At 47.6% G+C, this 26,023-nt stretch overlaps 1 protein-coding gene across 1 annotated transcript; it reads left to right on the top strand.

Annotated features, from left to right (window-relative positions):
• Positions 1–1,195: 1,195 nt before the first annotated feature.
• LOC308530598 (cell adhesion molecule CEACAM8-like) lies at positions 1,196–26,023 on the top strand (the record flags this gene model as incomplete). The annotated part of the gene is made up of 9 exons (XM_081107308.1): positions 1,196–1,298; positions 3,054–3,413; positions 17,285–17,563; positions 17,971–18,225; positions 19,645–19,890; positions 22,787–22,907; positions 24,246–24,277; positions 24,698–24,739; positions 25,938–26,023. The coding sequence occupies 9 exons, from the start codon at positions 1,196–1,198 to the stop codon at positions 26,021–26,023; spliced, it is 1,524 nt and encodes a 507-aa protein (XP_080963434.1).

The following is a 26,023-nucleotide window of genomic DNA, read 5'->3' as shown; positions in this document are numbered from 1 at the left end:
TAGTGTCCAGAGAATAGCGGTTTTTTCATCTACTTTTATACCTTGCAATCACAGGAGGGGACCTAGGTGGGTTACGTGAAATCCATTGGTGAGAGATTGGAGAAGTGGGAGAAAGCAAAGTGAGGAAACCTCTGGAATGGGATAAAAAGTAAAATGATAGACACCTACTTAAATGGTGCAGGGTAGTTAATAGTCAACAACTAACATGATAACAATAGCAATGAAGGGATTTGTGGTATCTGTCCTGGTGCCAAGGCACATTAGGTTGTGCCCCAAGAGGTCAGGGAAAAGGGAAGTTACAAGTTACGCTGACATTTCAAGGATATGTCATCATAGATGCAAAAAAACACATAGGCCCAGTTAAAGTAATGGTAGACCTTGTCAGTGAAGATACCAACCTAGGATGTAACTACCCACCATAACTGCTTTTAGTTAAAGTTTAATTTCAGACCATCTTTTGTGATTACTGTAGGTCTCTGAGTTTGCAAGACCGACATGCAGGCCTTCCATGAGCTTGTCAGGTTAACATGTGGCCCCTTTCATCCACATGAATCAGAATCTGCATTTTTAGCAGAACCTAGGGATCCTCACTATGCACAGGAAATGGGGAGGGGAGTCAGTCCCCACATCATGGGGTCTCATTTGGCTGGGCATCCACCTTACCTGAGCAGCTGGCGAAGCAGCATTTCTAAGATGTCCCCTGGGCATTGAAATCTTTAGAAAGTTCCATTGATGATACCATACACAATGGGGTGGTATCCCTGTGACCAGAATTCCTGATGTCACCCCAGGCTTCTGCTTTGAAGATAAGAGCCAAATGGGGATGAGAGAAGGCGGTGGGAAGGCTACTGTGCACTCCACACAGAGCTGTGGGAGACGCCCTGGATACATACACCCCAAGCTTCTGCTTGTCCAACAGTGAGCAGTGGAAAGGCACGAGGTGTTAACCTGCAGAGTTAGATGGGATCTCACTTCAGCAACCTCGGTACTTGAGTTCAGCTAAGAGAATAATTCAGAGTCAAGAGCTCAAATTATAAGAGAGAGCTTATTTATAAAGTCACAGAGGTAGAAGAAGTGAGCCGTGGAAGAAATGGGCTCAGGAAACTAGTTACAGTGGCAAAAGAAGGACCCATGGAGCTTAGGACAAAGAACAAATATAAGTGCTTTCAGGAAAGAAGAAGTGGGGACAGCCACGATGTATTCCAGAGAGAAAGAGCCACACTGGATACTTCTTCTTGAGGGCAGTTATCTGGAGGTCTCAGAGGAGGAGCCCAATAAAATATTCATCAGCTTTCCAGGTGTGTCCTTTCAGGTCGAATGTCATTAGTCAGTGCAGTAGATCCTGATGTCAGCTATGTCCTGACTCATCCGATTTTGCGGGTTTTCAGGGCCTAGAGCTGAAATACAACTGAAGCCTAGATGTATTTGATGCCAGTCAGAACCTCATTGTCCTGGGCGCTTAATGCTGAAGGGCTATTCTTAGGTCCTCTGGTTTCTTCCCTCTCTAAGGGTGTCTAACCCACATGACTAAGAACATGCCAGGGGAGCAAAGGTTGGGGGAGGGTCTGAACCACAGTGATATGAAAGGTCAGAGGGTCTAACTGCAAAACCAGGATATGCTTAGGGAGGAAAGGTTACCCAGGGGGCAAGGCCCCAGTCCACTTTTGCATATTGCTAGGTACCCGGGGCTTTCAATTCTGGTGACCTTCCCTACTGGCCTATTGTCCTACTCTGCTCAGGCCTAACTGCCTATTGCGCAAGCAAGGTGTGTGTGTGTGTGTGTGTGTGTGTGTGTGTGTGTGTGTTACATGGAGAGGAGTCACTGTGGATGAAGGCAGAATCCTCAGCAGTAACAGGGAATGCAAACGTAGAGGAAAGAAAAGGGGAGGCAGGAATAAGGGGAGGGCAGGAAGGAACCTGGGTACACACCCCGCCCCTGGCCCATGTGACCAGGGAAGTGATCTTGGCCCAGGAGGAGGCTCAGTGCACAGGGAGGAGGAACAGCACATCCCACCCATCAAGATAGTGTTGCTTCGGAGCATTTCTGGAATCGAAGCTCTTCCCACAGAGGGAGGGAAAGAGCAGGCAGCAGACATCATGCATTTCCTCTCAGCCCCTGCCCACAGAGGACTTGTCCCCAGGCAGGGGCTCCTGCTGGCTTGTGAGAGGGGACAACTACCTGGTGATGGATGGGAGGAGGAGAGGCACAGGCTAGATGAGGACTCCTAGGGAGCACAGGCTCTCAGAGAAAACAAGGGGGAGGGGGCAGGCTTCTGTGTGGACTTCAGGGGAGAAGACAGGGGAGCAGAGTAGGGGGAGGGGACTGGGCAGCAGGAAAATAATGTGGAAACCATGAGGGGCAGGAAAACCTCAATGGCTGCTCATTTCCCAACTTACTCATCACTGAGAGTTGAATGCTGAAAATTTTTGATAATAACAATTTATGTGAGGAGATAGGAAATTTAACCAGTGGCACTAAACATTGTCCTTACCACCAAGCTCAGAAATGGGCAGATACATCCCAGGAGGTGCAGGACCCTGCAGCACTCACTCATTCACCCACAGGTACTTACAGCCTGTTGCAGGCACTGGGGTGCAACAAGATCAGACAAGCCCCTACCCCATGAAGATCATGTTCTAAGTGGAGGAAGCAGACAAGGGAAGGTGTAGATGTGCTGTCAGGGCCCCACAATGCCATGCAGGGAACAGCCCAGGGACAGGCCAGAAAGTGAAGACACAGGCCTTTAGAGGAGGTGATCAGGGAAGGGGTCTCCCAAGGACACCCCTGAGTGTCAGCAGGGGTCTGAGGGCAGACACCTGGGTAACAGTATTCACAACAGAGGAAATAAGGGCAGAGGTGCTAAAGTTTTGGTGTCCACGCTGCTGACCTTGACCACAGGAGACACACACACACACACACACACACACACACACACACACACACACTCTGACCAAGGCTGAGAGATAAAGAGGCCTGCTCTGGACCCAGGACCTCACCTTTCCTTCCCAATACATAGCTCCAAATCTTGATCAATTTCTCTCTTCCCTCCTAGCCACACTCTACACCTTCTGGAGCCTGCCCACCACTGCCCAGCTCACTATTGAATCAGTGCCGCCCAATGCTGCCGAAGGGAAGGATGTGCTTCTCTGTGTCCACAACCTGCCTGGAAATATTAGACGCTATACCTGGTACAAAGGGGAAATAATGGACAACAGCCGTCAAATTGTTTCATATAAAATAGACACTCAAAATATTTTCCTCGGGCCTGCATACAGTGATAGAGAGACAATATACCCCAATGAATCCCTCCTGTTCCAGAACATCACCCTGAAGGACACAGGATACTACACCCTGCACACCACAGACAAAGATTTTCAGAGCATGCAATTAACTGGACGGCTCGGTGTATACCGTGAGTGATTGCTCTCTGAACTCTGAACTCTACTTCACACACAGGACTGACAGTCCTGGACTCACTCTGCCTCCATTCCCCTCTGCGTCATGTTCCAGGTTGGGTTTGGACATTTAGTGCAGGACACACACAGTGGAAACAAACGCCATAAGATTAGAGTTCCCTTCCCAGATTCCAGCCCTGCAGACATTCTCCACTGAAAGAAGGCTGGTGGGAGTGACTCAGCAGAAGGAGACTCAGCAGAGTCTCAGTCCAGCCTCGGGCCCCATCCCCATGACCATGACACTGAGAAAACCCTGCAGAGCTTGGTCACACCCTGGCCTGAGGGGACCCTGGAATCCTCACTGAGAGGCTCAGCCTGGGAACCCGTCCCAAAACCCCTGTCCCAGGGCTCCTGAGTCCGGGGAACCTGGGGAGCCTGTGTCAGGTTGGGTTTGACCTTCTGGAAGGGCTGGGTGGGAGCAGTGGCTCTACTACTGCTCACCAGCCAGGGCTCAGCCCCAAGAGCCACATCAGGACAGGGGCAGAGCCTAGTCCTTCACCTAAGGCCATGTCAGGAGAGCACAGATAGACACAATAATACCTTGTATCATTAGCTGACTCTTCTGAGGGACTTAGGAGACTCTGGAGGGAGGTCAGGTCTCCAGGAAGGAACAGAGGAGAGAAGATGCTCCTGACAGCTCCTCATCCACCAGGGGTCAGCCCAGGAATTCTCTCTCATGGAGGCAAATAATGGTAGTGGTCATTTAAGTCAGAGTGTGCTGGGGTCCAACCCCAGCAGGTCCAGGGGTCCCCAAAGGTGTGGACGGAGTCGGCGAAGAAGGAATGACACGGAGACAGCGTTCACTTGATCAGCAGCCTAGCCAGGATCTCTAGCCAAGTTCTGGTCAGGATCTCCAGCGAAGTTCTGGTTATTATCTCCAGCCAGGTTCTGTGTCCATGTTCTCTTGCTAGGTTCTCCAACCAGGTTCTCCAGGTTCTCCAGCCAGGTTCTGTAGCCATGTTCCCTCGCTAGGTTCTCCAGCCAGGTTCTGTCCAGGTTCTCCAGCCAGGTTCAGTCACTAGGTTCTAGTCAGGTTCTCTTGCCATGTTCTATCCAGGTTCTGTAGCCAGGTTCTGTCTCTAGGTTCTTCAGCCAGATTCTCTCGCTAGGTTCTGTCTTCAGGTTTTGTGGCCAGTTTCTGTCCAGGATCTTTTGCCATGTTCTCTCGCTAGGTTCTGTCTCTAGGTTCTGTGGCCAGTTTCTGTCCAGGATCTTTTGCCATGTTCTCTCCATCAAAGTTCTTCTGTCTCTAGGTTCTGTGTAGGTTCTGTGTCTAGGTTCTGTGTCTAGGTTCTGTGTCTAGGTTCTGTGTCCTGTTGTCTTGTTACATCTGTATTTATACCAATTGATTCCAATCCTATCAATCTCTATTCCAAAGGTTAGGGCATTTCTTATCTCCATTCCAGGGAGTAAAGATTATGTAGCTTAAGCATGATTGTTCGTAGATAAAGTGATTAATTACCCGCCTGGCACTTAGTTAAGGGGTTTTATTCCCTCCCTAACTTCAGGGGAAAATCCCTACCTGGGAAACAACCTTTCTCAGAGAGGTGACCTTGGTTAAAACACATAGTGCCAAGAAGGTGAGCAAACATATTAAGAACAGTATGCCATATATGCCAGGTCCCTTGAAACAGCAAGGATGGACCGGCTCCCGGCAAGTGTGTCCTCTATACTGGGCTTGAGGTCAAGTATTCAGGGATTTTTTTTTAATTAAATCTTTATTGTTCAGATTATTACATTTGTTCCTCTTTTTTCCCCCCATAACTCCCCTTCTCCCAGTTCCCGCCCCACCCTCCGCCCTCACTCCCCACCCACTGTCCTCATCCATAGGTGCACGATTTTTGTCCAGTCTCTTCCCGCATCTCCCACACCCCATTCTCCCCCAAGAATAGTCAGTCCATTCCCTTTCTATGTCCCTGATTCTATTATAATCACCAGTTCATTCTGTTCATCGGATTATTTATTCACTTGATTCTTAGATTCACTTGTTGATAGATGCATATTTGTTGTTCATAATTTGTATCTTTACCTTTTTCTTCCTCTTCCTCTTCTTAAAGGATACCTTTCAGCATTTCATATAATCCTGGTTTGGTGGTGATGAACTCCTTTAGCTTTTCCTTATCTGTGAAGCTCTTTATCTTTTTTTTTTTTTTTTTTTTTTTTTTTTTTAATTGCTTTAAGTATTACAAAGGGTATTACATATGTGTCCATTTTATCACCCCGCCCTAGACAGTCCCCTAGCCTCCCCTATCCCCCAGTGTCTTATGTCCATTGGTTATGCTTATATGCATGCATACAAGTCCTTTAGTTGATCTCTTACCCCCCTACCTCCTGCCCCCCAACCCTCCCCGGCCTTCCCGCTGCAGTTTGACAATCTGTTTGAGGCAGCTCTGCCTCTGTATCTATTATTGTTCAAAAGTTTATAATGGTCTCTATTATCCATGAATGAGTGAGATCATGTGGTATTTTTCCTTCATTGACTGGCTTATTTCACTTAGCATAATGCTCTCCAGTTCCATCCATGACGTTGCAAATGGTAAGAGTTCCTTTCTTTTTACAGCAGCATAGTATTCCATCGTGTAGATGTACCACAGTTTTCTAATCCATTCATCTACTGATGGGCACTTAGGCTGTTTCCAGATCTTAGCTATGGTGAATTGTGCTGCTATGAACATAGGGGTGCATATATCCTTTCTGATTCGTGTTTCTGGTTTCTTGGGATATAATCCTAGAAGTGGGATCACAGGGTCAAATGGGAGTTCCATTTTCAGTTTTTTAAGGAAACTCCATACTGTCTTCCATAGTGGCTGCACCAGTCTGCATTCCCACCAGCAGTGCACAAGTGAACCTTTTTCTCCACATCCTCTCCAGCACTTGTCGTTTGTTGATTTGTTGATGATAGCCAGTCTGACAGGTGTGAGATGATACCTCATTGTTGTTTTGATTTGCATCTCTCGGATGATTAGTGACTTTGAGCATGTTTTCATATGTCTCTTGGCTTTCTGAATGTCCTCTTTTGAAAGGTGTCTATTTAGGTCCTTTGCCCACTTTTTGATTGGATTGTTTATCTTCCTTTTGTTGAGTTGTATGAGTTCCCTATAAATTTTGGAGATTAGGCCCTTATCAGATATGACATTGGCAAATATGTTTTCCCACACAGTGGGTTCTCTCGTTGTTTTGTTGATGGTTTCTTTTGCTGTGCAGAAGCTTTTTATTTTGATGAAGTCCCATTTGTTTATTTTCTCTTTAGTTTCAAGTGCCCTAGGAGCTGTGTCAGTGAAGAAATTGCTTCGGCATATGTCTGAGATTTTGTTGCCTTTGGATTCTTCTAGAATTTTTATGGTTTCCTGTCGTACATTTAAGTCCTTTATCCATTTTGAGTTTATCTTTGTGTATGGTGTAAGTTGGTGGTCTAGTTTCATTTTCTTGCATATATCTGTCCAATTTTCCCAACACCATTTATTGAAGAGACTATCTTGGCTCCATTGTATGTTCTTGCCTCCTTTGTCAAATATTAATTGAGCATATTGGTTCGGGCCGATTTCTGGGCTCTCTATTCTATTCCATTGATCTATATGCCTATTCTTGTGCCAGTACCAGGCAGTTTTGAGAACAGTGGCTTTGTAATACAACTTGATATCTGGTATTGAGATCCCACCTACTTTGTTCTTTTTCAGGATTGCTGCAGCTATTCGGGGTCTTTTTTTATTCCAGATGAATTTTTGGAGAGTTCGTTCTAGATCTCTGAAGTATGCCGTTGGTATTTTAATGGGAAGTGCGTTGAATTTATAGATTGCTTTGGGTAGTATGGACATTTTAATGATGTTGATTCTACCAATCCAGGAACACGGTATGTTCTTCCATCTGTTTATGTCTTCCTCTATATCTTTTTTCAACGTCCTGTAGTTTTCTGAGTAGAGGTCTTTTACCTCTTTAGTTAAGTTGATTCCTAGGTAGCTTAATTTTTTTGGTGCAATGGTAAACGGGATTGCTTTTATAATCTCTCTTTCTGAAAGTTCACTACTGGTGTATAGAAATGCCTCAGATTTCTTGGGGTTAATTTTGTATCCTGCTACATTGCCAAATTCATGTATTAAGTCTAGTAGCTTTTGGATGGAGTCTCTGGGGTTTTGTATGTATAATATCATGTCGTCTGCAAATAAGGACAGTTTTACTTCCTCTTTTCCAAATTGGATGCCTTTTATTTCTTCTTCTTGCCGAATTGCAATGGCTAACACTTCCAGTACTATGTTGAACAGGAGTGGTGAGAGGGGGCATCCCTGTCTTGTTCCTGTTCTTAGGGGAAATGGTGTTAGTTTTTGCCCATTGAGTATGATGTTGGCTGTGGGCCTGTCATATATGGCTTTTATTATGTTGAGGTATGATCCTTCTACTCCCACCTTGCTGAGAGTTTTTATCAAAAATGGGTGTTGAATTTTGTCAAATGCTTTTTCTGCATCAATTGATATGACCATGTGGTTTTTTTCTTTCAGTTTGTTTATGTGATGTATCACGTTTATTGATTTGCGGATATTGTACCATCCTTGCATCCCTGGGATAAATCCTACTTGGTCATGGTGTATGATCTTTCTGATGTACTGCTGGATCCGATTTGCTAAGATTTTGTTGAGGATTTTGGCATCTATGTTCATGAGGGATATTGGCCTGTAGTTCTCTTTCATTGTGTTGTCTTTACCTGGTTTTGGTATTAGGGTGATGCTGGCTTCATAGAATGAGCTTGGAAGTGTTCCTTCCTCTTGAATTTTTTGTAGTAGTCTGAGGAGGATAGGTTTTAGTTCTTCCTTGAATGTTTGGTAAAACTCCCCTGTGAAGCCGTCTGGTCCTGGGCTTTTGTTTGATGGAAGCTTTTTGATGACTGCTTCAATTTCTTCCATAGTTATTGGCCTGTTGAGATTTTTAGATTCTTCCTGATTGAGTTTTGGAATGTTGTATTTTTCTAGGAATTTGTCCATTTCCTCCAGGTTGTCTAGTTTGTTGGAGTAGAGCTGTCCATAGTAGTTTTTAATGATCATTTGTATTTCTGTGGGGTCTGTTGTTATTTCGCCTCTATCGTTTCTGATTTTGTTTATTTGGGTCCTCTCTCTTTGCTTCTTGGTGAGTCTGGCTAGAGGTTTGTCAATCTTGTTTATCCTTTCAAAGAACCAGCTCTTGGTTTCATTGATTTTCTGTATTGTTTTTTTGGTCTCTATGTCATTTATTTCTGCTCTAATCTTTATTATTTCCTTCCTTCTGCTCACTCTGGGGTTTTCTTGTTGCTCTCTTTCTAATTCTTTGAGTTGTAGAGTTAGATGATTTACTACCATGTTTTCTTGTTTTTTGAGATAGGCCTGTAGAGCTATAAACTTCCCTCTCAAGACTGCTTTCATTGTGTCCCATAGGTTTTGGATTGTTGTGTTTTCATTGTCATTAGTTTCCAGGATGTTTTTAATTTCTTCTTTGATCTCATTGGTAACCCAATCAATATTTAGTAGCATGCTATTCAGCTTCCAGGTGTTTGAGTATTTTTGGTTGTTTTTATTATAGTTTATTTCTAATATTATGCCATCGTGGTCTGTGAAGATGCTTTTTATGATTTCAATCTTCTTGAATTTGGGGATACTTTGCTTGTGACCCAATATATGGTCTATTTTTGAATATGTCTTATGAGCATTTGAGTAGAATGTATATTCCCTGGCTTTGGGGTGGAGTGTTCTGAAGATGTCTATTAAGTCCATCTGATCTAGTGAGTCATTTAGGATTGCTGTATCTTTGCTGATTGTTTGTCTAGAGGGCTTATCCAGTGCTGTCAGTGGTGTATTAAAGTCCCCTACTATGATTGTATTGTTGTCGATCTCTCCTTTGATATCTTCCAGGAGTTTTTTTATGAATTTGGGTGCTCCTGCATTGGGTGCATATATGTTTACCAGAGTTATATCTTCTTGTTGTATTGATCCCTTTAGTATTATGAAATGGCCTTCCTTATCTCTTGTTATGGCCTTCACTTTGAGGTCTATTTTGTCCGATATAAGTATTGCTACCCCAGCTTTCTTTTCCTTTCCATTTGCCTGAAAGATATTTTTCCATCCTTTCACTTTCAGTCTGTGTGAGTCCCTTCTAATGAGGTGGGTTTCTTGTAGACAGCAGATGTATGGGTCATGTTTTTTTATCCATTCAGCCACTCGATGTCTTTTGTTTGGAGCATTTAGTCCGTTTACGTTTAAAGTTATTATTGAAAGGTACTTGTTTGTAGCCATTTCTGTTTTTGTGTGTGTGGCTGTTTTCTTTCTGAGCTTTTTATTATTTTTATACCAGTCCCTTTAGCATTCCTTGCATTGCTGGCTTGGTGGTGATAAACTCCCTTAGCCTTTTTTTGTCTGTGAAGCTTCTTATTTCCCCTTCAAGTTTGAATGATAGCCTTGCTGGATAGAGTATTCTTGGATTCAGTCCTTTGCTTTGCATCACTTTGTAAATTTCTGTCCATTCTTTTCTGGCCTGATGTGTTTCTGTTGAGAAATCATTTGACAATCTAATGGGAGATCCCTTGTATGTAACTTTCCGTCTCTCTCTTGCAGCCTGTAAGATTCTCTCTTTGTCCTGAACATTTGCCATGGTAATTATGATGTGTCTTGGTGTGGGTCTTTTCGGGTTCACCTTGTTTGGGACTCTCTGGGCTTGTGTGACTTTTTTCTTCCCCACCTCAGGGAAGTTTTCTGATATTATTTCTTCGAATAGGTTTTCTAATCCTTGTTCATCCTTCTGTTGTTCTGGTACCCCTATTATTCGTATGTTGTTTCGTTTCATGTTGTCCCAAAGCTCCCTTAGGCTCTCCTCCTGTCTTTTAATTTTTTTCTCCAATTGCAGTACATTTTGGGTGTGTTTTGCTTCCTTGTCTTCTAATTCACTAATTCGGTCCTCCGCTTCTCCTAGTCTACTGTTGATACTTTCAATGGAGTTTTTCATTGCAGCTATATCACTCTTCATTTCTTCTTGGGTCTTACTTAAGTTGTTGATTTTTTCATCTGTTTCTTCTAGCTTCTTCCATATGTTATCAATTTTTTCATCTGTTTCTTCTTGCTTCTTGCAGAGGATGTCGATTTTTTCCTCCATCCGGTTTATGCACTCTAGGACCCTTATTCTGAATTCTTTGTCTGTCATGTTGCATGCCTCTGTATTACTTAGCTGCTTTTCTGGAGAGCCCTCCTTCTCTTTCCTTTGGGGGTTTCTTTGTCTACCCATGTTTGATCTCACTGACATATCTAGACGTTGAGTCGTTCAGTGGTTGCTCCCTTGGTGGCAGTGACTCCTTGGTCTGTGGTTGCTCTTCGGGCGGTTGCGGTAGCAGCTGCTCTTCAGTTGGCAGCAGCTCCTCTGGTGTGTGCTGTTCACAGCTGAGGTGGCTCTTCTGGCTGGTGGGGCGAGGCTTCACATACAGCTGCTGTTCCTCAGCAGAGGGTGTGGTGCTCTGGAGGTTGCTGTAGCTTCGATCTGCTGCGTTGATTTAAAGGCACAAAATACAACACAACAAGGCACCACGTACCCGGCAGTATACACAAATATATTCACGATATTAATAACCCCAAATAAAGGTGACCACCCGAATTAAGAGGATTAGGGGATAAGGAGGATGGAAGGGAAAAAGATAAAAGAGAAAAAAGAAAAGAAAAGTAGGGACCAAAAAAAAAAAAGAGTGCAAAAATGAAATTGGGAAAAAGGAGGGGGGAAAAAAGCAAGAAAAGAAAAGACAAGAAAAAAGAAAGATAAAAAAAGGAGAAAAAAGAAAAAAAAGAAAATAAAAGAGCGAAAAGAGAGAATGAAGTGGAAGAGGGGAAGAGACTTATAATATGAGGAGAATACTCCTATAGAACCGCCATTAATCCCAACAGATTCCAGCAACAGCTCCCTGGAGATGAATGCAAACTAGAAACAACCAATAATATAACGATGAAAATAGAATGGAGAACACTAATCCCAAAATAAAATAAAGAGAAAATAAAATGACACTTTAAAAAATGGTAAAATGGTAGCAGTAATAATACTGGTTAAAAATAAGAAGGTAGTAGTTAAAAGGGTAAAATGAGGTGATGGAAAAGAAGAAAAAAAAAGAAAGAAAAGAAAAAAGAAGAAGAAAAAAATTGGTTTCTTAGTTAAAAGGTGAAAAAAGAAAAGAAAAAAAAAAAAAAAAAAAAAAAAAAAAAAAAAGACTTGCAGTAGTGAAGGTCCCTCGGTTCTTCTATTCTTCAGTGTGGCTCGCCTTAGACCTGCCAGGTATTCAGGAGAGTGTTGAGTTTCCCTGCGATACACTGTTCCTCTGTGTTGTAAACCACAGTCCTTATTTTAAAGCAGGCCGCATTTCTTTCCCAGACTGCCTTATTTTGTGTTTAGCAAAGAGTCAGTTTGTGGGTCAGCCTCTGGGTGGCAGTGTTCTGGGGTTGGCCTCTGAGGCTATAGGGCCTCTCTGTCCAGTGGAAGTTCACTGCCCAGAGCTGGCTGCGTAATAGTTAGTTACCGGCGCTGTGTTGTTGCTGCGATTGAAAATCCCTCTATAGGCCAGACCCTGTTAACTCCCAGGGATTGATCAGATTATTTTAATCCTTGATCTCCTACAGGGTGGAATCTGGGTGTGGCTGTGCTCCTTGCCTGGGGGCTGGGGGGAGGAGTCTCACTCTCCGGAGAGAATGTCTGCCCCAGACCTGGGCTCGGGGGTGTCTCAGCACTCAATTCGCTGCCACCTCTCCCGGCCCCCCCTCTCTCTTCAGTCTCTCCCCAGATTCCACTCCTCCGCACACTCTCCCTCTCTTCAGCACAGGTGAGTGTCTGTATCCGAAATGTCCCATGAACAGGATTCAGTGAAAACAATCAAACAAATGCCGGCCGTGGAAACGGGGAAGGCTCGGTTTCTGTAAGCTTCTTCTCTTACCGGGACTGCATGGTCTGGTCAGCTCTTCAGGCTGCCCCCTTTAGGCTCAGTCCTCTGTGATCACAGCACTGAGCTCTCAATTCCCCCGGCGGCGCCAGGAATCCCGCGGTTCTCCGTTCCCCCGTCAGGGGCTGTGCCTGTCCCAAGGGACGCGGCTGCCGCGCGGTCTCCCTCCGACTCTCTGGGCTCAGAGGTCTGGCAAACTTTCCTGCCCAAATCCCTGGTTTTTTTACCTTTCCTGGGGAGTTCTGCTCTTCACGGCTGCAAACCGTCTCACCAGCTGAGCAAGTTCGCCAATTCGGTGTGGGTGTTACTAGTTTCAGCTGCTGACTCCATTTGCTCCGGGACACGACCTGGGACGCGTCTGCCTATATCGCCGCCATCTTCCCCTTCTCGAAGCTCTTTATCTGACCTTCAATTCTGAACGATAGCTTTGCTGGATAAAGTAATCTTGGTTGTAGGTTCTTGGTATTCATCACTTTGAATATTTCTTGCCACTCCCTTCTGGCCTGCAAAGTTTCTGTTGAGAAATCAGCTGACAGTCGGATGGGTATTCCCTTGTAGGTAACTGAGTTTCTTTCTCTTGCTGTTTTTAAGATTCTCTCTTTATCTTTTGCTCTTGGCATTTTAATTATGATGTGTCTTGGTGTGGTCCTCTTTGGATTCCTTTTGTTTGGGGTTCTCCGCGCTTCTTGGACCTGTAAGTCCATTTCTTTCACCAGGTGAGGGAAGTTTTCTGTCATTATTTCTTCAAATAGGTTTTCAATATCTTGCTCTCTCTCATCTTCTGGCACCCCTATAATTCTGATGTTGGTACGCTTGAAGCTGTCCCAGAGGCTCCTTACACTATCCTCGCATTTTTGGGTTCTCTTTTCATTTTGCTTTTCCGGTTGGGTGTTTTTTGCTTCCTCGCATTTCAAATCATTGACTTGATTCTTGGGCTCCTCTGTTCTGCTGTCAGGAGTCTGTATAATATTCTTTATTTCAGTCAGTGTATGCTTAATTTCTAGTTGGTTCCCCAATATAACATCGAGGGTCTCATTAGTTTTCTTGTAGATCTCATTAAGTTTATCGGCGGCTTCTAAACAGTTCTTGAGAGACCTTAAAAGTGTGGTTCTGAACTCTAGATCTTCCATTGACAATTTTGTCCTGTTTCTTTGTCTCCGCATTTTGTTATGCTTCCTTGGTGCACCCCCTAGTGGTCTTTGTTCGTGGTCTTATAGTTAAATCTTGATTGTTGTAGCTAATTCCAGGGAGGGTTTGACCTCCAGGCCAAGTGGCTATGAGAATCAGCTGTGTCAGCAGTGAGAGAACTTCTGTCCTCTAGGGAGGTGCTAATCTAGCCTTTGCCTGAGGCTATCCGGCAAATGCCTCTGTGCAGGGCTTGGGTGGGGCGGGTCGCACAGGATCAACAGGGTGGGCCGGAGAGAGCAGTTATGGCGGCTCTCAGTCCTGTCCCCAGGGGCTCTGCCTCTCTGAGTCCCAGCACCCGCTGCAAAGCTCGGAGAGAAAGCTGCACTCGCTCTGACCGAAGCCAGGCAGTCCCGCTTCTCCCGTTTGAGTCTGGGTCCCTAAAGACTCGCCTGTATCTGGAGCTCAGAGTCTGCGACTCCCTCCCGATTGAAAACGCCAACCGTGCCCTCCGCCGCCAGCCCGCTCCGCGCGCGCTCCGCACCTCAGAATTTGACTTCAGCACTGCGCCTCCTCTGAGTGTCCGTATGCATTTCTCTTTCCTCCTAGTTGTAGGACTTCCACTCAGCCAGCGTTCCAGTGGTTCTGGGTGATGTCCGTTCCGTCTTTTAGTTTCACTTTTGAAGTAGTTGTTCAAAGCAGCAAACTCCGGCGTTAACCTATGCTGCCATCTTGGTTCTCAGGGATGTTTTAATGTCAATTCACAGACAACATGGTAATCCAGAGTGCATTTACCATTTGTTCTGTTTTTATTCAGGGGAAACGGAGGCACAGTGTGATACAGCCACTGAATCAGGCTCCACAGACACAGCAAGGTCCTTGCACAGCCACAGCCCCATCCTCTCCTCCACCACGAGGGTCTTAGGTGTCTGTGGACCCTGAGACCAGCCATTGGTTCAGTGCTTGTTCTTAGCAGTCCCCAGCTCAAGGTAGATTTTCTGGTCTGGTGATTAAGCAAATGGAGAATTAATTTTACTCTAGAATCAAATTACCTACAATAACATTCAGAGTCACTGCAGGGAATGCCCAGGCCTTCCCCGCAGGTTACGGATCCACACCTCCCTGCACTGGACTTGAAACCACTTATTTTTTTCCTGATGTGTTGGTGTCACTCCCACTAACTGTGAAGGAAAGGACTTTGCCTTCTCACTCTACTCCCTACACCTGCTACCAGCTCAGGGACCAGCACTCGCTTGCTCTTTCATGAAGGAGGGAAGGAATGATGGTGAATGATGAATGAATGAATGAATGAATGAATGAATGATGCATAATCACTAGAGAGACTGGAACCTGGATGCAGAGTCCTAAAAGGTTTTAGCCACACCTGTTCTCTGTCCCTACAGGTGCTGAGAACTATGTCCATCCCTCTGACCATCTGTCCCTGAAGCCCCCTCAGGAGCCAAGTCCCTTGGTGGCTGTAGCGCTGTTCCACTGTGGGAAGGTTTTCCAGGCTGCACTGCTCCTGCCCTGGGGCAGCTGTGGGCTGTTGGTCCCTGGGGTCTTTGAAGTCACTCATAACCTCAGCTGCTCACCAAGGACATTCTGCCCCTCTCTGCTCCTTCTGTGCCCTATCTGCCTCCTTCATCACTCCAGACACACTGCCCTGCTCTGCTCTGCTCTGCTTCCCTCACTGTGCAGATTGTCCTGCTAACATCTCTGTCCAGGCCCACCCTCTCAGGCAATAGGAGAGGACACAGAAATCAGTGGGAGCAGCAGCCCCGGCTTCATCCTGAGCCAGTTTCCCAGGTCACCAGGAGAAAGAGCATCTGCTGGGCCCCAATCCAGGGCTCCTTACCCCCCAGAGGCCAACAAGAGGAATAGGCCACATGACAGGGACATGTAAACCATTGACCTCTCTCTAGATGACTCAACCAAGGAGTCAAAGGCAGAAGGACAGGTCTCAGTCCCCAAAGCTCAGGGGCTCACTTCACCCCTGACTCGTGACTCACACCCTTGTCCTGGTGTGAGGCTCCCATTCCTCCCAGTGGCTCCCGAGACCTTTCCAAGGTGGACCTGGTGACCCTGCACCATCTGACTGGTTCACTGCCTGTTTCACACACGTGTGTCCTTATGAAGACAACTTGACCACAGGGTGGGATCCTCTCAGACTGTGAGATCCACCAGCCACTCTCCTTTCTCTCAGAAGCTGCCCAATATGAATGAATTTGACTAAACTCTAGTTGTTTCCTGAGTTAGAAGGAAAAGGAAGCGCACATGCCACAGGCCCGTGTGGGGGCTCCTCCCCACCTGCCTGACTGTCCATAGAAACAGGGAGAGACCTTCTTCCTAACTTTACTAACATGGCACATGTCTTCTCTCCCAAACTGGTGTCATCCCTCCCTGTATACAGCAGAGACACCTGGACTCGCTCCCTGGTCACTTCTGTTCTCTTAGCAGAACTCACCTTCTCTCTATCCCAGGGAGTCCCTCATTTCAAACCCACTATGACATCTCCCTTTGGTCACAGTGTGACCTGATCAGATGGCAAAACTTGGTCTATGACCTTCGTGCTCTCTAGACAGAAATTCCTCCAAAAACTGGCATCAGTGATGGTGAACCTTTTGAGCTCGGCGTGTCAGCATTTTGAAAAACCCTAACTTAACTCTGGTGCCGTGTCACATATAGAGATTTTTTTATATTTGAAACCATAGTAAAACAAAGATTTATATTTTTGATATTTATTTTATATATTTAAATGCCATATAACAAAGAAAAATCAACCAAAAAGATGAGCTCGCGTGTCACCCGCGTGTCATAGGTTCGCCATCACTGCATTAGATCTTTGGGGCATGAGTGATTTTCACATATTCTTTCACAGTTTAGCTCAAAATCTTTCTCATAACTGCCAAACACAAATGGTCCATAAGGGTCGTATTTTCAGCAAGTTCATGCTCCCCCACCTCCACAAGCCCCCCTTCTGTACCTGCTATTGTCTGCATGTTGAGGAAGGATCCCTGCCCTCTGCAGTGGCAGAAAGGACATTACACACCAAGAGCAGAGAGCCTGGCTCTGCTGCCACCACCAGCCAGCTCCCACACCCTCACTCTTTTCTAAATCATTCCTGGACTCTGCTCTGCCCTTTCTGGGGTCACTGTCTCATGTCAGTCACCAGTGAACTCCTGGGCAGACGGCCACATCTCGTGGCCCTGCAGCCTGGGTACTAAACTCACCACCAGACTTGCTTCTGGTCTCCCGTGTACTGTTTCTGCTCAGACATCCAGTTCAGGACCACACTACCCAGTCCTCTCAGGGTTTAAGGACTGTGGGGTGGCCCATCATAACTCATCTCTAGGTTAACCCTGAAATGTGAGACTTCAGTGGAAACACATCTCGACCCAGCAATGTAGGTCTGTGTTGCTGGAAGGGACTCAGCTCCTGCACGTTCCAAGTGAGACACCAACATCAGGCAGGCAGTCAGCTGGTCAGTGAGGAACCAAGGCAGGTACCGGGTGGTCTCTGACTCCCAGTCCTGCGTCTCTCTGTGACCAAACCCAGATAGTTGTCTGACACCTGATAAAGTCTGTGCTTTTTCTCCCAGACATAGAGCAGGCACCTTGCAATCAATCTCTGAGCGCTCAGTTCCTCATGCATTTGTTTGTCTTATGATGCACAGACCTGCCTTGTTTCTTTAAGAACTCAAGTTAGCTGAGAGGCACCAATTCTGATTGAAGAAGACTTTGGAGGACTCAATGGGCAAAGTTCTCTATGTTTTCTGCACAGTGGAGTTACCCAAACCCAGCGTCACAAGCAACATCTCCAACCCCGAGGAGCACAAGGACCCTGTCATGTTAACGTGTGAACCTCAGATTCAGGGCATCACCTACATGTGGTTGGTCAGCAGTCAGAAGCTCCAGGCCAGTGCCAGGCTGCAGCTGTCCAAGGACAACAGGACTCTCACTTTACTCCCTGTCACAAGGAATGACATGGGACCCTATGAGTGTGAAATCTGGAACCCCGTGAGCGCTGGCCGCAGTGACCCATTCACCCTGAATGTTTTCTGTGAGTAACTTTTGTTCCTACCGGGCCAGGATCCCCACCCGAATCCACACTGCCAGAGGCCAGGCTACATCCGTCCTTCTCAGGTCCACGTACACAGACCCCCACACTGAACATCCAGGATGGCCATGACTTCCTGTCCCAGGCACATCTGGGCAGGCTCGGCCTTAAGCCAAGACTGGGAGGGGATGGGATAGTCCTGTTTGGAAAGGCTCAGGGTTAACAAGCTTCCATGGAACAAACAGGTTAATGTTTCAGACTCAGGATCAGTGAACACAGGGGGCTGTGGGTGGGACTTTTTAAAACCAGGCTGTGACCCATTTCAGAGGGAGAGTGTGGCCCTTACACAGACCAGGACCTTCCCCTTCCCTCTGATTACATCATGTGTGGCTTTGTTCTCTCTGCTCCAGATAGTCCGGATGCCCCCCTCATTTCACCCTCGGACTCCTATTATCTGCCAGGGGCAAACCTCAGTCTCTTCTGTCTCTCAACTTCTAACCCACCTGCACAGTATTCTTGGGTTGTCAATGGGCAGCCCCAGCAACCCACTCAGAAGCTCTTTATCCCCAACATCACTGCACATGACACTGGATCCTATACCTGCCTCACCCATAACTCTGTCACTGGCCTCAATAGGACCAAGGTCAAGACTATCACAGTCTCTGGTAAGTGCCTCCTGGACCATCAGCACCAGGCTGTGGGGTGCAGGTCTGTCTGGTTTTCAGAACAGAGACTAGAGGGTGTTGTCTCCCATCCTGTGGCCATGGACACAAGCAAATCACAGTCTTCCCCTGAGCCCTCCTACTACATCTCTATAGACTCTCCTCCCCTTGCTTTTCTGACTTCTCATGGCAGAGCTGTGGTCCAGCCTAGGAACGTGAGGAGGGGGTTCTCTCAGCCCCAGAATGAGTCAAGTGGTGGAGGGAGGGAGCTTCCCTGAGTGGAAAACAAAGGCCCTCAAGGCAAAGTTGCTTCTTCTGTCACTAACACTTTCCTTCTGTCACCTCTTGTTTATTACCTGCTCCATGTGCTACAAGGAACATACAAGGCTTTGAACAAGCGCACCTCTTTTCCCCAAACTAAAGGAGGAAACCACCTCTGAAGAGGGGAGAGCAGGACAGACCCCCTGCTCCCTGCACTGCTCCAGGCTCACCTGGTGACTACCTGCTCTGTGCCCCCTGTGGTGGGACAGGGGTCCGTGGTGAAAGTGAATGGGTGGCCTGTCCTCCGACTCGCGAAATCATGTCACCCATCGACACCATGGCCTCCCTCAGACCAGGTTGCATGGAAATGGGGAAAGAGTGAGCCACAGGGGAGACCCCTCTGAGCTGTGTCCTGACTCCGAAGTCACCAGCTGAACAACACTGTGTGACACAAGCATATGTGACATTCGTACAGAGAGCAGTAAACGGTGGTGCTTACTTCACAAGTAGGTAGATTCATGGGACAATAGGAGCAGTGCCACAAAGTGTGTAGTTTACAGAGAAAGCTAAGAGTACCAGCTGTTGTTCAACCTGACTACTTCTCTCTAGGGATTTCCTTCTCCCTGATATTCAATCCACAGGCCAGGAAGTGAAAGTCCTATTCACACTGAGAAATCCTTTAGATTGAAACTTCTCCAGGTCCTAAAGTCATGAAGACTGGCTTGGCTATATTCTCTAATAAATTATTTAACAAAAGGGAAGTGCCTTCCCATATCTATGTATAGCCACCATACCAGAGAGGGGTTGTGATTATTTAGAAAGTCACAGGCAACTATGGAAAGAGTCACACAAAAGTCAATGGGTGGAAAATGCCACCTGGTGATGAAGATGCTGGACACACTGTCTACAGCTCCCAGTGCTAATACCTCAGATTTCCAGGGAGACAGGTCAGGGGTCACCCTGAGGTGATCTGGAGGTATGAGGGGAGATATAACCCTCTCCTTACAGACTGTCACCTGAACAAAGGTCCTCACCCTGCAGAGGTCAGAGTCCTCCTCTGGTGACCTTTATAGGGATCACTGTGGACTGTGAGTGGCTGACATCTCTGGGGAAGGAGCCCACTCTCAGTCAGTCACCTCCTTTGTTTCTCCACTGAGCCAGTGGGAAAGCCCTCCATCCGAGCCAGCAATGCCACAGTCACAGAGCATAAGGACGCCGTGGTCCTGACCTGCCTCACCAATGACATGGAGATCTCCATCCGGTGGCTCTTCAAGAACCAGATTCTACCTCACAAGGACAGGATGAAGCTGTCCTGGGACAACAGCATCCTCACCATAGACCCGGTCAGGAGGGAGGACGCTGGGGGTTATCAGTGTGAGGTCTTCAAACTCATCAGATCCAGCATAAGTGAGTCCCTCAGGCTGGATGTGCAACATAAGTGACGTTCAACCTCTCCCACTTGCCTTTGTATATTTCACAGGCAGGGGGATGAGATGGAGCCTTGAGGAGGTGGGAGCCTCCTTCAGAGCCTATAGAGCACATGGGTACGAACCCCAGAATTAGACTAATCAGCATTGTCTCGGTTCTATGAGTCTAAGCTGTCTGACCACGGGGAAGGCTCTCACCTACCTGAGCCTCAGTTTCCTCATCTCTAAACTGGAATAAAACAGCTGAACCGAAAAGGAGGAACCAAGATGGCGGCATAGGTTAACGCCGGAGTTTGCTGCTTTGAACAACCACTTCAAAAGTGAAACTAAAAGACGGAAGGGACATCACCCAGAACCACTGGAACGCTGGCTGAGTGGAAGTCCTACAACTAGGAGGAAAGAGAAATGCATACGGACACTCAGAGGAGGCGCAGTGCTGAAGTCAAATTCTGAGGTGCAGAGCGCGCGGTTGGCGTTTTCAAACGGGAGGGAGTCGCAGACTCTGAGCTCCAGATACAGGCAAGTCTTTAGGGACCCAGACTCAAACGGGAGAAGCGGGACTGCCTGGCTTCGGTCAGAGCGAGTGCAGCTTTCTCTCTGAGCTTTGCAGCGGGTGCTGGGACTCAGAGAGGCAGAGCCCCTGGGGACAGGACTGAGAGCCGCCATAACTGCTCTCTCCGGCCCACCCTGTTGATCCTGTGCGACCCGCCCCACCCAAGCCCTGCACAGAGGCATTTGCCGGATAGCCTCAGGCAAACGCCAGATTAGCACCTCCCTAGAGGACAGAAGTTCTCTCACTGCTGACACAGCTGATTCTCATAGCCACTTGGCCTGGAGGTCAAACCCTCCCTGGAATTAGCTACAACAATCAAGATTTAACTATAAGACCACGAACAAAGACCACTAGGGGGTGCACCAAGGAAGCATAACAAAATGCGGAGACAAAGAAACAGGACAAAATTGTCAATGGAAGATCTAGAGTTCAGAACCACACTTTTAAGGTCTCTCAAGAACTGTTTAGAAGCCGCCGATAAACTTAATGAGATCTACAAGAAAACTAATGAGACCCTCGATGTTATATTGGGGAACCAACTAGAAATTAAGCATACACTGACTGAAATAAAGAATATTATACAGACTCCCGACAGCAGAACAGAGGAGCGCAAGAATCAAGTCAATGGTTTGAAATGCGAGGAAGCAAAAAACACCCAACCGGAAAAGCAAAATGAAAAAAGAATCCAAAAATGCGAGGATAGTGTAAGGAGCCTCTGGGACAGCTTCAGGCGTACCAACATCAGAATTATAGGGGTGCCAGAAGATGAGAGAGAGCAAGATATTGAAAACCTATTTGAAGAAATAATGACAGAAAACTTCCCTCACCTGGTGAAAGAAATGGACTTACAGGTCCAAGAAGCGCGGAGAACCCCAAACAAAAGGAATCCAAAGAGGACCACACCAAGACACATCATAATTAAAATGCCAAGAGCAAAAGACAAAGAGAGAATCTTAAAAACAGGAAGAGAAAGAAACTCAGTTACCTACAAGGGTATACCCATACGACTGTCAGCTGATTTCTCAACAGAAACTTTGCAGGCCAGAAGGGAGTGGCAAGAAATATTCAAAGTGATGAATACCAAGAACCTACAACCAAGATTACTTTATCCAGCAAAGCTATCATTCAGAATTGAAGGTCAGATAAAGAGCTTCACAGATAAGGAAAAGCTAAAGGAGTTCATCACCACCAAACCAGGATTATATGAAATGCTGAAAGGTATCCTTTAAGAAGAGGAAGAGGAAGAAAAAGGTAAAGATACAAATTATGAACAACAAATATGCATCTATCAACAAGTGAATCTAAGAATCAAGTGAATAAATAATCCGATGAACTGGTGATTATAATAGAATCAGGGACATAGAAAGGGAATGGACTGACTATTCTTGGGGGGGAAATGGGTGTGGGAGATTCGGGAAGAGACTGGACAAAAATCGTGCACCTATGGATGAGGACAGTGGGTGGGGAGTGAGGGCGGAGGGTGGGGCGGGAACTGGGAGGAGGGGAGTTATGGGGGGAAAAAAGAGGAACAAATGTAATAATCTGAACAATAAAGATTTAATTTTAAAAAAAAAAAAGAAATAAAATTAAAAAAAAAAAACAGCTGAACCTAAACACCATTGTTAGGACATTTCTTGTGAGGTTAATGAGAATAAAACCCTCAGACAGGGTCATGATCAGTCAGGACTCAGTCAATGTACCTATTATTATTGTTATTTTTATAAACGCTGATGTCAGTAGCTGTAAAGTCCAGCAGAACGTGTTGAAAATGTTGTTTATCACTCACCAGTTCTGTGACCTCTAGCCATTTATTAAGCACCTCCCATCCCTGATTCTGTGTGTGCTCAATGGGGGTGACACCCCTGTCCCTCATGGGGGTGGAAGAATCAGATGACAGGAAGATAGAGGGTTTCCCACCCTGCTGGACCATTTAAAACACTCAGCACATTCTTATTACTCATCAACACTGAGTTGGCAGGTAAGGTGCCTGCTAAGACTGTCATTAGTGATGGAAAAGAAGAAACAGGGGTAAGAGACAGAATATGTGAGGGAAAGAGGAGTTAAGAGAAGAATTACCAGGACATGGGAATGGTGGGTGTGACAGTACGTGCAAAATTAGAGCAAATGGAAGGTTTCAAATGTGCCAAAAAGAGAATGATGCAACCACCAGAAGTGGGTTGTCAGGAGGACTGACACTCCCAAACCTCACAGACCAGGTGGCAGTTCCTTCCTCCCTCACCAGGCCTCCCCCTGCAAGGCCCCTCCTGGTTTCCCCTGAGTGGACTTGGGCCTTCACCCCTCCCCCTTTCCCTTCTCCTTTCAGCAGAACAAAACTACACGGGCTACTCTGTGGGCACCATCGTTGGCAGCGTGATTGGGGTCCTCGTCGTGGTGGCTCTGGGGGCCTCCCTGGGCTATTTCCTGTACCTCAGGAGGACTAGGAGGTACCATGGCATTTCCTTCACCCTCACCCTAATCCTGTCCCCTGACCCAGGCTAACACCCAGTGGAGCCCAGGCCAGGAAGACAAAGACCCCTTGCTCAGAGGGTTCTGGGCCGGCTCCCTGTGGCCTCCAGCTGCCCCATGGAGGCCCCTAACTCCCTCCATCCAGCTCCTCCCTCACCAGCTGCTGACCAGGGTGGTTTCCTCAACAGCTTTCTCGCCTATAAATGAGGCACAATTAAGCAACTGTTCTCTCAGGATTGTCCTGGTTTTCTCCACAAACCTGCAGTGGTGCCAGTAGGTAGTAAGTGCTCAGTAAGGCACCTCCTGTTTTTTATCTAAGTCCACCCTCCCAGATGAGGGGATGGGCTGCCTCAGGGTCTGAAAGTCATCCTGGCCAAGGCCACACAGCTGAGGGTGGAAGAGCCTGGACAGACAGGGTTGGGTCAAATACCCCCACAAGGTCAATTTGGTAACTACAATCCTGATCTGTGAGACTGGAGGAGAGCAGAGCCTGTGGTGTGGTTTTTGCCTCTAGTTCAGGTGGATGGAGACAGGAAAGGCCACTGTCACAGTGTAGCTCTGTAGGCCTGAGGGGCGGTTCTGGCCACAGCAGGCACCACACTCATCCTGATGCTACATGAGGCTGGCTATAAGTCCTGCAGCCTTGAACTTTCCACTAAGTCAGACCCTCGTGGTGGATTCCTGTCCTGGGTCCTCAGTCCCTTCCCTGGTAACTCCTCCCAGACCCCCATCTGCCTATGGGTCCTTCCCTTGGGCCCAGGTCAGCCGTGAATCCTTAAGGCCTTGCCTCAGTTCCCATCTCCTGGGCCCGTCCCCCCTAAAGAGTGGAAAGCGGCCTCCACCCTCTGCTGGGAAAGGAGACCCTCCTGGCCCCCTGTTGTGACACCAAGGCTCCCCTGCACCCTCACAAGTAAGTCTGACCTTTCCCAGGGCCAGTGACCCGCATGGCCTCCGAGAGCACCCACCTCCAGCAGCCACCCCTGGTGAGTGTCTGTTCAGCCTGGAGCCCCCGGGCCTGCCCCACAGTGTCCACTCCTGCCCTTGTCCCTCAGCCTCTGACCCTTCCCTGGGCTTCAAGGGGGATTCTCATCACCACTCTGCACAGGGGACCCCTAATCGCCAGTCAACCTGACCTGTAGACAGTGTCATGTGTCACCACCTCTCTCTCACTGGACCCTGAAATGGCCAGAGGATCTTGCCCTGGGTGATGACCTTTCACCCCTGGCTCTTGGGAGCTAAAGAACCACCTCCTCCAGGGTGGACAGACCAAAGCTTCCTCCCCATTGGGTGCTAACTCCTCCTGTCTCTGCTCCCAGGCCAGGGTCCCTCTGGAACCTCTGCCTTCCCGGTAAGTCCATCCCCTCCCTGTTCCCTCACCCAGGGCCTCAGCGGCCCAGGCTCAGGGCAGGGGCACCATCCAACCTCGCAACACAGCACAGACCCCTTCCCCAGAACATCCAGCACAAGGGGAGCCCTGAGTGGCCTAGAGGGGGCCCAATCAGGGGTGGACCAGCCCTTCCCCATCCTGAGTCTTCCCTGGGTTCCTCGCTGGTCCTGAAGAGAATCCTGGAGTCCAGCATGGAGTAGAATGGGCACCAGGAACACCAGTTAGGGTCCCAGGCTAACAAGGGTGAGGGGGTACAATTTGGGCTGAAATTGGTTGCTGGTCTATAGGAGTGAAGACAGCTGCTCAAGAGGCAGAGCTGTCAGTCCTGCAGAGAAAACCCTCCCTCCCTGTCCTCTGATGCCCTGTCTCCCCCCTGCACAGGGCCCCCTACCCGACCCCAAGACAACAGGCCCCATCTACGAGGTGAGTTTGGGTTATGAACATTCTGTCCTGCAGGTCCCAGGGGCCCCAGGAGCTGCCCCCATCCCAGCCCTGGCTGTGCTTCCAGCCTCAGGAAAGGAAGTGAAAAGTGACAACAGAGGGTGGGAGGAGGAAGGTGCCCGGGGACAGACACCCCAACACAGTCAGCCCCGATGGCGCCTGAGAAACACAGCACTTGTTCGGAGGAGGCTGCATGGCTCAGAGATCTGATCTTTTTTTCACAGGAATTACTAAAGCCAAACACAGAGGTATACTGCCGGATCATCCCCAGAGCAGAAGTAGCTTCTTAGTTCCTCCAAGACCTGAAACACCAGACCCTGTGGGGGTCAGGAACGGATGAGGCCTGTGCCAGAGAACCAGCTCAGAGCATCAGGCTAAGTGAAATAAGCCAGTTGGAGAAAGATAAATATCACATGATCTCACTCTTTTGTGGAATATAATGAACAACATAAACTGATGAGTAAAATAGAACCAGAGGAAAAAATATTTTAGAGAACCAGCTCTGAGCCTTGAGGATATTTGGGACCTGGGCCTGAGGTCAGGGATCCTCCTGATCACTGGAGACCCTGACAGGCCACCCTGAGTCCTGTTGGACCAGGACAAAGGCTCCCATCTTCCAGAAAGTGACCGGGCCTGTGCGCCACCCTGAACCACCTGAGTGATCTGAATATAGAGGACCTTCCCCTCCTTTGCTCTTTTCCTACCCATGGGAACTTCTTTTAGCAGAAATTCACCTGAACCTCTGGGTCCTTTCTCTCTGGGGTCACACAAGGAAAACTTCTATCTAAGCTACCCCAGCGCCTGTCTCTGTTTCCTGGGAGAACGAGGGGTGTGGGTGGGAGATGGGGGGACAGGTTAAAGGAAAGTCAGAGATGAGAGGGGCTGCAGCCCGGCCAGGAAAGCACTCGGCTGTCCTCACACGGCCCAGGGACAGGCCATGGACACCTCCCAGCGTTTGCTCCTCTGCACATGGGCCCTGTGTCTCAGGAGCACAGAATTGGGGCCATCCTGTGTCCTCACAAAGATGAACAAGGATTGTTCTTTGGGGTCATTGCCTGCACCCAAGGGTAGGGCACATATCCTGGGTGGGGCCCCTTGAGTCTCTAGTGTCCTGTGCCTGTCCTTCCTCACCCAGGCCCTGGTGTCCTCCACAAATTAATTTGCCTGTCCCCAAATCCAGGATCCCGGGTGCTGGGCTCTGTCCGGGAGTCCAGCCCCAGCAGTCCAGGGGTTCCCAAAGGTGAGGACAGAGTTGACGAAGAATGA

Source organism: Myotis nattereri (genome assembly GCF_964212035.1).
Source record: "Myotis nattereri genome assembly, chromosome: 15".
NCBI classification, from domain to species: Eukaryota; Metazoa; Chordata; class Mammalia; order Chiroptera; family Vespertilionidae; genus Myotis; species Myotis nattereri.
Note: the sequence above shows the minus strand (reverse complement) of the source record. Positions and strands in the feature narration are given on the sequence as shown.